Source organism: Bos taurus, chromosome 27 (assembly GCF_002263795.3).
Source record: "Bos taurus isolate L1 Dominette 01449 registration number 42190680 breed Hereford chromosome 27, ARS-UCD2.0, whole genome shotgun sequence".
NCBI classification, from domain to species: domain Eukaryota; kingdom Metazoa; phylum Chordata; class Mammalia; order Artiodactyla; family Bovidae; genus Bos; species Bos taurus.
The window spans coordinates 36,555,080-36,571,642 of NC_037354.1; the positions used below are offsets into that span (position 1 = coordinate 36,555,080).

Here is a 16,563-nt window from a genome sequence, read left to right on the forward strand (position 1 = left end):
TTCCGGGACTTGGTCTGGGGACTTCCTGGGTGTCTGTTTTCCCATCCCAGGTTTCTGGTGGGGTCATGGGAGACAGTTGGGGCCTTCCACGTGGGAGGAGTTGTTGGTGTTCAGTGGGGTCTGTGCTGCTCTTCTCTGCTCTAGGATCTTTTCCTTAAGGTACCTCATTCCCCACAGATAGGTTCCCCCAGGAGGAAATTCCTGGGGGAACTCCTGGGAGGACTCTTGGGGGTCAGGGACCCCGCTAAACGCCCTTGGGTTTCTCTCTCACCATGTTGTCTGGCCTATACTAGCTAGACTTCAAATTGCCCAATGCCCTGCAGATTCCCTGACTCTGTAAGCAGAGATGCTGTCATCCGGAGGGACGCCCCACCCCCACCCCAGCCAGCACATCTGGGACCCCCACAGCCAGTTTCACGGAAACACATGAGTCTTGGGGAGGGTTCTGGGACTTTTATTTTTACTTTTTATATTTTAAAAGCCAGGGAAGATGGGCCAACTCTTGGTCCCTTTTGCGGCTGCATGCCTCTAAGGCCACCCCTCCCCCTCCCAAAGCCCCAGCCCCTCCCACCTGGTGGGCAGCGGCCCCCTCTGCAGCGCCCGTTCCAAGACCCTGCCGCAGGGCATCCCAGGAAAGTGAGGGTCGTGGGTTCCATGCAAGCCCCGGGTGCCGTCCTCTCCTCTCCTGTGGGGGTACCCCACCGGAGGAGAAGGGGTTCCGAGGTCCCTTCCGGCCCCAAGTGTTCCCCCAAGAAGGATGCTCCTCTCTCTCCAGGGGTCCCGTCCTTGCTCTGGCCCCAAGGGCCGCCCGGTGGGAGGCTCCAAGACGCAGCATTGCTGCCAGGCGTCTCTCCTGTTTTCTCTGCTTCTGTCCACAGCCTTCCTCTTTCCCAGCCCGTGGGGCTTCTAATCTCCTCCTGTCCTGGGTAGAGGTCGGGGGGGGGGGGGATGCCCTCTGAGGGCAAGGTGGAGAAAGGATGGCAGGAGGACAGCTCCCTCCAGGGGTGTGATCCTTAAGTTGGGGTGTGGGGGTGTTCCTTCTTGGCTAGAACCCATTTCCCCGCCCCTGGTGGAGGGGGGGTCCAACCCTCCAGGGGTTCAGCATTTAGCTGTTGCCTCTAAGGTGGGATGCTTCTTGTGCCAGGGTCTGGGGAGAGGCCCTGGACTTGCCCGCTCGTCTAATCAGCCTAGAGGGAGACCCCTGACTGAGCCAGGGAGGGAAGGCGGGCCCTCTCCACCCCAGCTACCACGGTGGCGTGTCTGGGACCCCGCGGCCAGTGTGCTGGCTGCAGAGCTTGATCATTCTCATCCACCTGTACTCGTAGAGTCTGCAGAGCTGGCAAGGCCAGGCCTGTGCCCACAGAAGCCAAGAGGGCGGAGGGGCCAGGCTCGTGTCTCCCTCTTGGCTCCCTCCCTGCGCCCCCCACCTGGAGGAGGGCAGGGAAACCCACTCCAGATTCGTGCCTGGAGAGCCCCTATGGACAGAGGTGCCTGGAGGGCTACAGTCCATGGGGTGGCCAAGAGTCGGACACGACTGAGCAGCCCACACTAAGCACGCACCCCCCGGGAGGCTGGCCTTTCCTCCCCCTCCTTCTTCCTCGCCGTCTCCAGCTCCTCTCCCTCCTCCTCCTCCCCTCCCCGACCCCTCCGCCTCCTCCTCCTTGCCCCCCCGCAGCCCCCGTTAGCCCGCGCGGGGACCGCGGGGACCCCGGAGGCGGCGGGCGGGCGAGGTCAGACGCCGTGGGCACCCAGGCCGAGCACCGAGAAGGCGGCGCGATGCTTGCGCAGCAGCAGCCGGATCTTCTCGTCGTCCGAGTCGGGGTCCAGGGGCTTGTTGTACTCGTCGTCCTCGGTCTCCGAGGCCGCGCGCTCCCCGCCCGCTCCCGCGCTGCCCGGGGCCCGGGGCGTGGACGAAGAGGGCTCCAGGGCGCTCTTCTTCCGCCACTTGGTCCTCCGGTTCTGGAACCACACCTGGGACGACAGGGGCTCTGAGGCTGGCGCGCGCACGCCCCTCTGGGGCCGGCGGCTCCCCGCGGCGGCAAGCACTCTGCATCCTGGACTGGGTTCAGCAATGGACCAGGTTGGTTTGTTTTGTTTTGTTTGTTTTTTGGAAGAGGGCAATAAAATAAAAGCTGAGTGCAGCAGCTTTTTCGGCTTCCCTGTAACCCTTCCGTGTGGTATACATCTTCTCCTTTGCCATCTGTGTATTGGGGTGGAAGGGGCTGAAAGGCTTTTAACCTCCTAGACGTGCAGTGAACTTAATGAATAATTTCTCCAACAATAAAACTAACATATGCTTACTGCTGGGGATAGAACCCTGCAGAAAGGACCCAAAGAAACAGAGCCATGTGGACAGGGCGCTTCCTCTCCAGCCAAGTTAGTATTGGGCAGAGAAGGCTGCGGAGGGAGGGGGTATGGGGGCATGGAGGACGGGGGATGAGGGTGGTTTGGGGTCCCTGGGGGAGCCCGGACCAGGTCCCCAGCTGCCCCTGTACCTCCCACTCCACTCAATCCCATCACCTTGTCACAGATCCAGGCAGTTCCAGCACAGCTCAGAGCTAGCGGGAGATGGTGCCCCGACCCGAAGCCCCTCAGGGCACAGTGAGCCTCAGAGTTGCCAGGGTTGCCCCAGGAGCCCGCATACCCACTTTCAAGTGGGAGGTGTGCAGTGGGAGGGGTACCCCCGCTGAGCCTTGCCTCCACCTGGGCAGTGAGGTTCATGGGCAGTTGTGGGGAGGAGTTATATTCACTTTCAAGTTCTTTAAATTTATTTTATATTGGTGGTGAACCAAGGGCAAGGCTGCCTAACGGAACAAGCCTGAAGTGAGTGCTAATCTAGCCCAGAGGCTGCCATCAGCTCTTGAAGTTTCAAGCCTTGGCCCTGCAGGGGCTGGGGAAGGCATGAGGTTGGAGCCCTGTAATCCAGGTTTGACTCCCAACACTTACTAGCCAGTTACCTTGGGCAAAAAACTTGGCTGAGTCGGTGGGTGGCTCAGACAGTAAAGAATCTGCCTGTTGTCAACCAAGTATCCTTCAATTAAAAAGTAAATACATTAAAAAAAAAAAAAAAAAAAAAAAGAATCTGCCCGCAATGCAGGAGACCTTGGTTTGATCCCTGGGTTGGAAAGATCCCCTGGAGAAGGGAATGGCAACCCACTCCAGTATTCTTGCCTGGAGAATCCCGTGAACAGAGGTTATAATCCATGGGGTTGCAAAGAGTTGGACTAGACTGAACCATTAACATGTTCACTTTTCACTTTCAAGTTGGGTAATAAGACCCCACCATTGCGCTCCTGCACTGCGCACACACACAAAGTTGCTGTGAGGTTTAAATGGGCAGTTACACATCCGGCTCTCAGAAGAGGGTGCCATGGACGACAGCCATCGGGGTGATGGTCACTGTTGCCGTCTCCAGGGTTGGGTGGGCAGGCAGTGCCCACACACCTGGACAGCCTTCCACTGAGCTGTAGTTGCCACGAGCATGGGGCTGCCTCCCTGCCAGGCAGTGGCGCCCCGTCCCGGTGGGCTCCTCACTGCCACACAGCCTCTTCACCCGCCCGGACTCACCTTGACCTGCGACTCAGTCATCCCCAGCGAGTACGCCAGCCGCGCCCTCTCGGGGCCAGCCAAGTACTTGGTCTGCTCGAAGGTCTTCTCCAGGGCGAAGATCTGGTGGCCCGTGAAGGTGGGCCGGGTGTGCTTTTTCTTGTGGATGCTGTTGCCCAGGGCGTCCGGAGCTGGGGGGAGGAAGGAAGTGTGCCCTTACTGCGTTGAGTGTGAGGGATTCCCAGCCCTGCCCTGCCCTGCCTGCCCCACAGGGTGAGCACCCCTACATAGAAGCTGCTGAGGTTGCGGGGTCATTGGGGCCCCTCTCACCTGAGCAGCCTGCTTCTGCCTTGTCTAGGTGGGCAGGGACCGCAAGGGCACCTGCCCCCAAGCTGTAGCTAACTGCGGCCAGAGGGTGCTTAGAACTGTGTCTCCCCATGGAACATCCTTGCTACTCAGTGATGCCGCCCTACTAAGGGGCAGGAGAAGCCTCCTCTGGGTCTCTGGGATGTCCCTTCAGGTCACCGAGAAACAGATTTGATGCCTCTACCAATGATCAGGACCCCGGGGGCCTGGGAACTCCTCCACTTTCTTGCTCTTGAAAGAGCAAACCGTTTTCCAGGTTTCTGGGAAAACTAGAGCCTTAAGCTCCAAGTGACTGCCTGCTCCCCAGGCCTGGGAGCCATGAGGCTTCCACCCCACCGGAGAGTCTGGAGGCAAGGGCTCAAGAACAGAGTCCTGTGTCATACAGGACTGGAGAGCTTCCCGCCAGCTCTCTGTTTAACGTGTGACAATATATATGCTTCAGTGATACTGTCTCAGACACAGGGCGTTCTGCCCGGTGCTCCGTGACTACCTAGAGGGGTAGGATGGGGTGTGGAGGTGGGAGAGGGAGGCTTAAGGGGGGAGATTTTATATATATATATATATATATATATATATACATATATACATATATATATACACACACACACACATACATACTTATGGCTGATTCACATTGTTGTACGGCAGAAACCAACACAACAGTGTAAGGCAGTTACCCTCCAATTAAAAATAAATTTTTTAAAATACCCAAACAAGCGTGGGAGGCAGGTGGGAGAAGTGACCCCTGCCCATCCAGGGCAGCCTCTCAGGAGCTTGGTGTGGGGAGGGCAGGGGAGGAGAGTGTGGATGAGCCCCGGGGAAGCAGAAGGTTCATATGCTGGGCCTCGTTCAGCATCGTCTGACCCCCACATCCCACGTCCTCGGGTCACAGGTGAGGAAACCGAGGCAGAGACAGGAGAGGAGACCCCTGGAGAGACTGTCACTTTGGTCCCCTCCCCTTGAGTGAATCCAGCCCCTGACTTTCAGATGCTTTGCTGTGTGTGTGTGCTTTCGGGGTTGAAGGGCAGGGTGCAGAGAGGGGGCTGTGTGTGCAAAGGGGGACATGGAGGGGAGGGTAAAGCACCCCCAAACCAGCTGTAAGATAGGCCCCCTGTGGGCCTCATTGTGTTTCAGGCCACACAGGTGGGAGGCAGGCGTGCTCCAGGCTTTCCTGGGCCGCCCCAAGCCCCCGCTGCAGTGCAGGCCCTCCGAAGGGGGACAGAAGTGGACGCCCCCTCTGCCTCTGCCTAATGCGGCCCTGGGGTGGTTCCGACAGCCACGGTCACCCCCCTGTGCCTCCCGGGGGAGGTCTCCCTGCCTCTGCACGACCCGCCACCTCCCCCAGGCCCCGAATGTCAGCCTGAGGCCCCGACTGTCAGCCTGAGGCCCCGCACCAACTCTCTGAAAGCCACAGTCTGGGGGAGGGTGGGGGAGGGGCCCCCCACCAACAAGGAGGGCCCAGCGGGATGGGGCTCAGCAGCGCCTCCTGGAGGCTGGGCGGCCTGGCTGCTGCTGTTGACCTGAACCTACACACCCCCAGGAGGGCACCGGCCCCCCGGGATCGGGGCATGACCCAGGTGGGGTCGGGGTACATTCATGTCCCTGAGTGCTGCTGGGGCGTGGGGGGACTCTGCGAAGGTGATGAGGGGGGAATTTCTCTTCACTGGAGTGAAGTGGTGACACGGCTCTGGGTAAGAGAAGTAAGGTGAGTAGGACCTTACAAAGGATGGGGTGGGCTGTGTGGTCCTCTCTGGACCCCAGGGTCCCCAGGAAGGCGGCTGGTAAAAGGGGTGGGGGCAGGGGTCAAGATGCCCATCCAGGCAAAGCCAGGGCGGGAGGGGGAGGGGAGAACCCTACGCCGTCCCGGGTGGAGGGACAGACCCAGGGTCTGCCTCAGGCAGTCCAAAGGCTGCCAGGGGAACCCCCCGCCCCCACCTGCGCCCCCCATGAGCGTCCGCTCCCCCCTCCTCCTGGTACTCACTGCTGCCGCACTGCCGCCCGCCTCGCCAGTCCTGGCCCGCGTCCGCCCAGCAGTTCCGGGTCCGGGTGGGGTATTCGCTCCCCGCCTTGGAGAAGCTCCCCACCTGGGGGCCGTAGTAGACCCCCTGGGAGCCGAGGCCACCGAAGCCGGCCACGTGGGGGTAGCCGGGCAGGATGCTGCTGTTGGGCGCGGCCACGGGCCTGCTCAGGATGTCCGTGATGCCGTGGGGGGTCCCGGCCGGCAGCTGGGGACCCAAGCCCGGGGGGCTGAGCTTGTAGAAGGAGTTCTGCATGGAGTACTGGCACACAGGTGCCTTCATCTCCGAGAACTGGGCCAGCGGTGTGTTGTTCAGCAGGAAGGGGCCCTGCAGGTTGGACTCCATGGCCCCCCCCACAACAGGCCAAGGGGAGGCCGGAACCCCAAATCCGGGTTCCTAGAGCCCCTGAGGTCCAGCCCAGAACCCCATGGCAGCTCCCGAGGGTCAAATCGGCTCAAGCCCCGGGCCCGCCTCACCCCGAGGTGTCCAGCCCAGTCCTCCTCCGGGTCCCCGACCACGTCAGACACGGGAAGTCAGGTGTCCCCAGGCAGGTGCCAGCCCCCACCCCTTCCCCAGCACCCCTGCTGTCTCCCCCTGCCTGGGGAGAGGCGGCTCCCCACGCCTCAGCTCAGGCCCCTTCTCTGCCTCAGAGTCTGGGGACCCTCCATGAGAAGTTTCCAGTTCAGAGAAGCAACATTTCCCTGATAAAGATGGGGCCCATTAGAATACAGACCCGAGACTGGCTGAGCTGCCGGAGTCGCCTCGCCATTGGTGGAAACCCTCTCGGGCCTCACATTGGCTTTTCCTAGACAAATTGCACTTTGAAAGATTGACTGTAAAATCAACCAGTGTGTGTGTGTGTGTGTGTGTGTGTGTGTATGTGACAGAGAGAGAGAGAGACAGAAAGAGAAAGAGTGAGCACTCAGGAACCTCTGTTCATTCCGAGAAGGTCTACCCACTCCTGGTTCAAGTGAGCATCTAGGAAAAAGTGGGTATCTGGGGGGCTGCCTCTGGGACAGCTGGAGGGCACAGCTCCTCCCCTGTGGTCTCGGGAGATGCTACCCTGAGGTGCCCAGGCCGCCTTCTGAGCAGATGCCCAGGCTTCTTGGGAGAGTGTACAGAGTGGACACGGAGGCTTGCCCCTCCTTCTCCGTGCTGGGATGGGTAAGTGGGGAGGCTGGGCTTTGGGGCCTGAGAGCCTGAGGTGGGAGCCTGCCAGGCAGGCTGGGCCGGGGGGTGGGAGTGGGACCCCTCTGAGGGTTCTGGCTGGGTGCTCCCAGGCTCTGGCTCCGCCTCTGGCTCTCCCTGATCCCCTCTGTCCTCCCTTCCGCCTCCAAGGACTTATTTGTGCTTCTGCCATGTTCTGCCTGGCTTGGCACCTGGGTTGGATGGGTTGATGGCTTGAGATGGCCATTGATTCAGTGATGGGTGCCTGTGCCAGCTTTTGGTTGGTGCTCAGTAAATATTTGATGGGTGAGACGAGATTGAATCACAGGGCACCCATATGCCTTTTTTTTTTTTTCCTAATAAATTTTTACAACATACAAGGCTCCACCAGGGTCGCTTTCTTGTTTTACAAATAGGGAAAACACAGTAAGTAACTTGAATCATTTCTGCATGAAACAGCATAGTTTCCTGCAGTTTATTTTTCTTTCTTTCTTTTTTTAATAATTAAATTTGTTTATTTTTAATTGATGGATAATAGCTCTACAGTATTGTGCTGCAGCGTTAGTCGCTTAGTCGTGTACAACTCTTTGTTACCCCATGGACTGTAGCCCATCAGGGTCCTCTGTCCATGGAATTCTCCAGGCAAGAATACTGGAGTGGGTTGCCATTTCCTTCTCCAGGGACAATATTGTGCTGGTTTTTGCCAAACGCCAACATCAGTCATAGGTATACCTACGTCCCTTCCCTCTTGAACCTCTCTTCCACTCTCTCCCCGTCTGTAGTTTCTTTTGAAATGCCCATCAGCATGTCACTGGTTTGGACATGCAACACGACAGGGAACATAGTGGCTGCCAGACAGATGGACTTGTGTCTCTTCTCTGCCTGGCAGTCCCAGAGCCCTTTCTTTCTGGCCCACGGTCGCCCTTTGCCAGGCAGAGACGAGCCTGCTCCTGGGTTTTCAGCAGGAGGCCCAGGGCCCAGGTTGTAAGAATGGCTCCCCTTTCACAGAGAGCCGGTTCTGCCCACACTTCTGTTATCTGCTCAGGCTAGAACTGGCTGTGACCCTGTCATGCAAGTGACTCAGGTTAAACACAAAAAAGACCTCACAAAGGCTGTGGACCTTGTTTTTCTGGAAGTTTGGATTAAACACAAGAGAAAAGGTTTTTTTATCCATCTGAATTGGCTGGGCTACAAAGCTGTCCATCACCACCCTTTGGGAAGCCATATTCCAGTTCCCCACGTGGCTGCCAGAACCCACCCTGGCAGTTGTGATTCTGAACCTGTGTCTTAAAATCCCTCTGGGTGATGGTGGTGCACAGCACGGTTGGCCGCTTGGCCTGGATACTGAGAGAGACGCTTCAGAATCAGGCTGAGGCTGGGGGCACTCCTAAGACCCTATGACTGTGACTTGGCTATATACCCTGCCTCCCGCCCCCACCAATGATGCAAACTTAGGAGGAGAAGCCAGAGTAAATAATTTCTTATTTCACGCCAAGGTCGACAAGGGCATTTGTGTTCAGTGATCCCAGGATGACAGACTGAAGAGACTTTACTACTTGCTTGATCCCTTCCCCCATTTGATGGATGAGAAAACTGAGGCCAGCTTGGTGGCTAGCCTTGCAGGAAGTGTTAGGAAATCAGAGCCATTTTGTTGGAAGTTCTTGAACTTTGGCACTGAGTGCAAGGATGAGGCACCTTCACAGGGAGCGCTGGGGGTCTCCCTGAAATGTATGCCTGCTGTGGGCTTACCCACCTACCTTGCTCTTTGTGGTTCCCTCTGCCCCCTCCACGGAGAAGGCAATGGCACCCCACTCCAGTACTCTTGCCTGGAAAATTCCATGGATGGAGGAGCCTGGTGGGCTGCAGTCCATGGGGTCACTAAGAGTTGGACACGACTGAGCGACTTCACTTTCACTTTTCACTTGCATGCATTGGAGAAGGAAATGGCAACCCACTCCAGTGTTCTTGCCTGGAGAATCCCAGGGACAGGGGAGCCTGCTGGGCTGCCGTCTATGGGGTCGTGCAGAGTCGGACATGACTGAAGCGACTTAGCAACAGCAGCAGCAGCTGCCCCCTCCAAACATCTTGGATTTGCCCCCATCACATGGTCCTTATGGGGTGGGACAGCAATGTGCTCTACCATCTGGGGGGTGAGGGGCCTGGTCAGAATGGGTGGTCCTGATTAAGGGGCTGCCCATGTTCCCAGAAGGTGGGCAGGTGGGGTGAAAGCCTTCCTGCAGACTGATCACCCCCAGGCTCCTCCAGCCCCGCTCCCCCCCACCCCCAACTCCCTAAAGATGAGCCGGAAGGAGAGAGGGCGCCTGTGCCATGAATCGATTTCTTTATTAATTTTGACATTTGTTCAGCTGGTGTAGGGAGAATGGTCTATACATCAGAGAAGGATGGGTAGGGGGGAAATTTCCTCCAGAGAACAGAGCCGTGTGGGAGAGTCAAGAAAAGAATCATTTTCATAACAATTTAAAAAAAATCAAGGTAATTTCAAAACTTCTAAAAAGCGTCTAAGGTGCAGACTGCAGCATTCTCTAGGCATCGTGTGGTGACCCCAAACCCCTCCCCTACAAGCTCCTACTAGCAGCGACGCGGCATGCCGCCGAGGGCCGGGGCCGGCGGGCCAAGCAGCCAAGCCAGACAGAGCGAGGGGCCAAAGCGCAGGCGGGGCCGGGGCTCTACGGGGGCTACCGGGTCGGGGCGCCGGGGCAAGGCGGGGCCGATGGCGGCGGGAGGCGGCCCTGCACCTGTCTTCCTTGGCCTTCAGCGAGTCCAGCCGGCCGGGGGCGCTGGAGGGGTGGGGGGCGCCGGGGCCGGGCGACGGATCAGGCTGGCGGCGGCGAGGATGCTCTGCGCGCCGCCCCGCGCGCTGGGGGGGCTCCCTCTCCCCGCGCGCCCCTTGGAGGCCAGGCCGACCCCGACCCCGCCTGGACCCACGGGAACACGTGTGCTCTGGGGCCGGCCGGGGCCAGGGGCGCTGGGGGGTGGGGGTCGCGCTCTGCCGTCGAGGGAGCTTCTGTGCTACTTGGAAGGTTCGGATGTGTTCGGAGGACACCTCGGCAGAGCGGCGGGGAGGACGGGGGCCGGACATCCACACACAGTGTGGCCCTTGGGCGGGCGAGAAGAGCCTGCAGTCTCTCTCCGGGCCTGGAGGGCGCCGCGGGGCGGGCGCGTTGTGCTGATTCGGGCCTCCCTCTGCCGGGGGTCGGGGTGGGGGGCTCTGGTGTAACTTTAAGGCTCTTCCCTGATGGCACCGAGGCGAGGAACTTCGTCTCCTTCCTGCCCTGACGGCGGGGGCGCCCTGGGCCAGGAGGGTCTCCTTCCTGGCTGGGGCCTCCAGGTGGTCAGCCATCTGTCCCCCTGTGCTCCGCCCGCGCCCCCTGCTCTGCCTCTCCAGGAGGCGGGGGGCGGGGGCGGGGGCACCTTGACTGCCCAGCCCAGGCCACCCCCCCCCCGCCGCCCCATCCCACAGGCTGCCTGGACTTACAGCACCAAGTTCGCTCCGGGAGACCTCAGGTGGCCTAAAAACTGGGCAGGTCCGTATTCGCTAGCCCTATGCCCTTCCTTCCTCTTTTACTGAAAGACAGGCTGTGGAGTTCCTTCTCCCGCAGCCTGGAGAAGTCCTCAGGAGCTGAGCTGTTTGTGAGTGCTCTGTACATACTGCTAAAGTGTTTCTATTGGTTTGCATAGTATTTATTGTTTTCATATACACAAGGCTTGATAACTGTACAGTTTACACTTTGAACACAGACTAGGATATAAGTGCTTGAAGGTATAGAAAACCTCTTCTCTATTGAACATGCTGGTGCAATCCTGGGACAGCCATCGGCCCTCCCCCAGCTGAGAGCAAAGACCCTTCGGGATGGGGCGCTGGCTCCCTTGGAGCCCTGCAGCTAAGCCTGGGGGGTCCTCGCCTCAGATTCTTAAGTCCCTGACACAAGGAACCCCCGAATGCATTCTGAAGGTAATGATTTTCCATTGGAAGATGATTAATACTGGCGAGGAGAGAGAGAGAGAGAGAGACAACATAAAAAAAATTCCAGTTTATCCACAGGAGAGTCTATACAGCCTCGGACATCACAGTAAAATCTGTGTGTATACTGAGCAGAGGGGAGAGGTGTACATGTGCGGGCGTGTATGTGTTTCCTGATGCCATGTAGCACATTCTGGAAGGTTCTGGAAGGTTCGGTCCACGGGCAAGGATGGTCACACATGGAGCATGGAGGTGTGTGGGTGCGGAAGGCTGGCAGATGAGGGCAAGGGATTAATGGTGTGGAACTGATTTCATGTCTAGTTTTCTTTTTTTCCCTTTTCAGGAAGCTCATTTTTCCCCCCCTTTCCAGGAAGCTCACATGGATTTCCTACAGAATGAGGTTGGGGGAAAAAAAAAAAAGTACCCTGTAACAAGCCAAAATTGAAATGATTTAAAAAATATCTCATCCCAGCCACAAAAGAGCCCTTGTGTTGCTGTTGCCTTGGCGCTCTCCTGCGCGCGTTTTGCGTCCCTCTCTCTCTCTGCACACCCCCTCTGGCTGCTTCCGTCCACATTCCCCACAGAGATCCACCGTGGCTAGAGGCAGGATTGAAGACTGTAGGTCATGCGTCTACAGTCATTCATGCGAATAGGTGACTAAAGGAAGTCCCTTACAGAGGTCATGCCGTCAGCCTCCAGGGACGCGTGCGCGGGGCCTCCGGGCCAGCTCTCCTCCTGGGTGCGTGGCAGAGTATGTGAAGTTCAAGGGTTGGGTGTCGAGGTGTGATCCTGGGGGACACACAGAGAGAAGGAGTCACTTAGAAGAGGTGCAACCCCAGCAAAAAAAAAAAAAAAAAAAAAAAACCCACCATCCTGAGCTTTTGCGCTGGTGGCCCCCAGGCAGGAGTGAATCAGAAAAAGCAGCCTCCCCAAGCAAGGCAGGAGCTGAAAGGTGCTGAACCCCGCAAGGACCTTCCTGAAAGTCCCGACAGGCCGACTCCCGGACCCAGAGGCTGCCACTAGCTCCATGCCCTCGGATGAGTTCCCTGGATGGCATGGTCACCTGGGGAGAGGCCCCCCGTGTACCCAGCCCCCAGGAGAGGGGCCGGGCTAGGTGGCACCGCCCCAGCTCGTTCAGTTCAGTCCAGCCAACAGGCACAGGTGTCTCCTGTGTGCCAGCCTGCACGGAGTGGGCATGGCCTTGGGAGCTCATGGCCTCAAGGGACCTCAGTGCCACTTCGGTTCTGTCCATGACTCTTACTATCAGCAGCCTCTGGCTCCTCTCCCCGTGTCTTGTAGATGGACAGCCTCGACTGGGGCCAAGAGGTCTTTGAAAACCAGAGGCTTTCTCCCCAGGAGACGAGGTGTATCAGGCTGGAAGACGGCAGCTGTGCCAGCCGAGTGAAGTTGAACTCTGCAGCCTACAAGTCACAGCCACATGGCATGCCTGCCACCCCATGGGGCCACGTCTTCCAGCCTGGGGGGGTGGGTAAAACTCCAAGTTTGCAAGATCGGCCACCTGGGGTTCTATCTGTAGGAATTTAACATGAAGAAGAGCTGACAGCCTCCTAAGCGGGGCCAGAAGTGATACAGAAAGGCAGAAACTCATCTGAGGCACAGCTGTCTCCAGGCAGGGAGCTCGTCGTGGGTCCTACAGGAGCCAGGGTTGGGGAGGAGGCTGGAGGTGACCAAGGGGAACTCAGCCCCGAGTGGCTCCCCAGGGATGGAGAGCAGGCTTAAGCTCCTTGCCAGACCGAAAAGCCAGGCCTGCTGCTGCTATGGCGTGAGCAAGCTGTCGCCCTGGAAGGGACCCCTCCACCACGGCCCGTGTCCCTGTTAGTGAAGCCACCTCCTCGGAGTCCAAAACCCCATGCCCACTGCTGCCTGCTTTTGACCTCGGCTCCTCCATCAAGGACGCCATCCACCCTCCTCTCGGCTGAAGTTCGTCCCCTTGCCCTCCAGCCCTCTCCTCCAGGAAGCCCTCCCGAAAGCTCTAGCTCCCCTTCTTTCTCCCGTCTCGTGTCACTGCCTGGCATGTAACGAACAGTCAGGTTAAGAGCATGAACTCTGAAGCCAGGCTGCCTGCACTCAGCTCCTGTCTCTGCCAGTTTCCTGCTGCGTGGTCTCAGTCAAGTTACTTATGCTGTCGGGGACTCGGTTTCCCTTGCTGTAAAATGAGGCCACGAGGAGGATGCAGCTCGTTTGACTCTTGTGATGCTGGACAGCTAACCATCTAGGAAGCGCTCAGGACACTGAACGGTACTGGATGCCGCCATGGTCAGGATCCGGAAACGCTCCGTCCTGTCTGTCCTGTCTCTCGTCTGCTGACCTCCCTGGCTGGAGTATCAACACTCTGAGGGCAGTAGCCAGCCTTTACTCTTCCTGTGGGGGGCACTTCCCAGGTGGTGCCAGTGGTAAAGAACCCGCCTCCCAATGCAGGAGATGTAAGAGACTTGGGTTCGATCCCTGGGTCAGGGAGACCCCCTGGAGGAGGGCATGGCAACCCACTCCAGTGTTCATGCCTGGAGAATCCCATGGACAGAGGAGCCTGGCAGGCTACAGTCCGGGGGGTTGCAAAGAGTCGGACACAACTGAGGTGACTGAGTGTGCACGTACATACCCTTCCCGTGGGCTCCAGAGTGCCTACCCTAGTGCTGTGCCCGTAAGAGCCCTTACAGAGTCCTGAGCCTGGGGAAGACAAGCTGGGATCTTCCTCCTGCTCTTCGGCCCTGACACAGAGCAGAGGAGAAGGTTCAACGCGGAGAGGGATGATTCTGGGGTAATCGCTCTTCCTGTCTCTGGGTGAGCTCAGCTCCAGGAAGCATTGGGACCAGCCGGCAGCGGCAGGGGTGGCCAGGGAGTGTGGACCTCCGGTCGCCACTGCCCTGGGTGCCCCTCCAGAAAGGTCTCCCCCAAAACGCTAAGACAACAGCCTCCTGCAGCTCCCAGTGGCTGGGCAGGTCAGGCTTTCCCTCATGTCATTTCTCTCTGTATGCCACTGGCCCCCACCCCTGCCAGCGTCTGGGGGTATCTCCTCTCTCCTGCAGCCCCAGGCTCCACACCTGCGGAGGCTGGGGGTGAGAGTGGACTGTCACTTAAAAGAGGAAAGTAAGCAAAATATGACCTCAGCCCTCCTTGTCTCCTCCTACGGAGACTGTGCTGTGCTAAGATGCTTTAGTCGTGTCCGACTCTTTGCGACCCCATGGACTATAGCCCGCCAGGCTCCTCTGTCCATGGGATTCTCCAGGCAAGAATACCGGAGTGGGTGGCCATTCCTTTATCCAGGGGATCTTCCCAACCCAGTGATCGAACCCGAGTCTCTTAGGTCTCCTGCACCAGCAGGTGGGTTCTTTATAGGTTAACTTTCACTTATTAAAATACCCTGGGCTTCCCTGGTGGCTCAGACAGTAAAGAATCTGCCTGCAATACAGGAGCCCTGGGTTCGATCCCATGGTCGAGAAGATCCCCTAGAGAAGGAAATGGCAACCCTCTCTAGTATTCTTGCCTGGGAAATCCCATGGACAGAGGGGCGTGGTGCAAGGTAGCAAAGAGTCAGACACAACTGAAGCGGCTAACTGTTACTTATTTACTATTAAAATACTCTCTTTCCTCAGAGCTAACACAAGGCTTTGCAACCACAGTGTCTGAATGGAAAGTGTCTCTTGAAAAAGGAAACAAAAAAAGCAACAGCTATCCCATGCGTGGCACTGCCCAGCACCCGGCTGGGCACCTCTAACCTAGAGGGCGCAGGCTGCCTGCTCCCTGCTGTGCCCTGGCAGCGCTGACACCCTGATTCTTGGACCTAGAGCAAAACCCAGCAGCTGCTTCTGCCTGCTGCACACTGACCAGGCTTGACTCGCAGCAATCATCTAGATGCTTCAATGCGACTAGAAGGCTCCCTCCTCCACCTGCCAGAACTCATGCGAAATCCTTCCCAGGGCAGGCGGGATAGGTGCAGACTTGAAGTGGGCACCGGGGTTTGGGGTGTTCTGCCCTCTGAGCTGTTCCCCTGCTTTGAACCAACTGTCACCATCTCATCTCAGCTCATTTTTAGGTATCAAGTCTACAACTGTGCCACAGGACCTCTAGGCAATTTGGGAAGAAAAACCAGAATGGGTCCTACTAACCCACTCTTCAGTCTGCGTCAAAATCCCTGGAGCTTGCCCCAGTCCTGAGCTCTAGGACCGGCTCAGTAGTGCTGGGCAGGGCCGGGAGTCTGCACTGTCACCAGGCGCCCGGATGAGGGCGACACAGGGGTGTGGGTGGCACTTTGAGAATCAGTGGACTGGGACTGGACAATTTAGAAAACCCTTTCCCGATCGTAAACCCACAGGTCACCATAACCACCCTACAAGGGAAGATGCTGGGGCACCTGAGGCTTGGAGAGGTCAGCTGACCTGCCTGGGTCACACTGCACATAAGACCTGCAGTTGGTTGAGTGCCAGGATACACCCTGTATTCTCCTTACTCCTCACAGTTGCCCTCATGGTTACCATGGTTATTTTTAAGCCTAGAAGGAAATGGCAACCCACTCCAGTATTCTTGCCTGGGAAATCCCATGGACAGAGAAGCCTGCTGGGCTATATAGTCCATGGGGTTGTAAAGAGTCGGACGCAACTTAGTGGCTAAACAACAACAGCACCGGAGTGACACGCATTCAGAGGGAGTAATTTCATCCTCCCCGTGGGAGACGGAAGCTTGAGGAGCAGGAGGAGCCAGACCTGGACCCTGGATCCCTGCCCAGCTTCCACTCTCTCTCAGTCAGTTCTCATTGTCTGCAGGGGGCATGTTCTCTCAAGTCGCTAGGACCCCTGAATTAGCCAGGCCTGGACCACTGCTCCCCAGCAAAGTGCTGCTCAGGGTTCCTGCCAGCCTCTGGTCACGACATGTTTTTCAACCTATGAACACACAAGCCTGTGTATTTCTGATCAAAGACAACATATTTAATGTACCACTGACCCTTGAACAATATGGGTTTGAACTGCATGGACCCACTTGTACATTGGCTTTCTTTTTCAATAAATATAGTACTTGCATTTTCATTTCACAAGATCTTTAAATGAACAAGTTCATATTGGATTACAGATCACAGCACGTAGAGTTGAAAGAACCAGGGTTTGAGCCCAGGATTCTATCCAGACTGTTCCAGCTTCCTGCCCTGGGGGTGAGTCATTCATCAAAGCCTTTGTTTTTTCAGGCAGACAGAGCAGTGCTGAGATTTTCAACTGCCTGGAGGGTCAGTGCCCTCTAAGTCCCAAGTTGTTCAAGGGTCAACTGGATATTGTTGCATTATTAATACTGAACTCGTGTCCTGCAGAGCTTTAACTCATGACTGAATGAAGCTCATCTAACACACGGATTTCCTCCACTCGGCCCATCACAGCCCTGCTGCTCTTAGCGACACTAGACAGGCAGGACCGTTTATAACAGTGAAATCACCCACCAACAGCACAAAGATGAAAAAAAAGTTTAAAAAGGTGACAC

The 16,563-nt window shown here is 57.4% G+C and overlaps 2 protein-coding genes across 3 annotated transcripts in view; both read right to left on the reverse strand.

Annotated features, from left to right (window-relative positions):
• Positions 1 to 1,731: 1,731 nt before the first annotated feature.
• NKX6-3 (NK6 homeobox 3) lies at positions 1,732 to 8,014 on the reverse strand. The gene is made up of 3 exons (XM_002698724.6): positions 5,894 to 8,014; positions 3,568 to 3,737; positions 1,732 to 1,971 (listed from the first exon to the last, which is right to left on the reverse strand). Exons 1-3 carry the CDS (start codon positions 6,273 to 6,275, stop codon positions 1,732 to 1,734), a joined length of 792 nt encoding a protein of 263 aa, XP_002698770.1. The 5' UTR covers positions 6,276 to 8,014.
• Positions 8,015 to 9,416: 1,402 nt separating this feature from the next.
• Positions 9,417 to 16,563, reverse strand: part of ANK1 (ankyrin 1) — a 245,260-nt gene continuing 238,113 nt past the window's right edge. For both annotated transcript variants that reach the window (XM_024986486.2, XM_010820357.4), the window contains one exon: positions 9,417 to 11,868. In XM_024986486.2, coding sequence (XP_024842254.1) covers positions 11,842 to 11,868 — 27 coding nt within the window. In that variant the 3' untranslated portion in view covers positions 9,417 to 11,841. The remainder of the gene's footprint in view (positions 11,869 to 16,563) is intronic.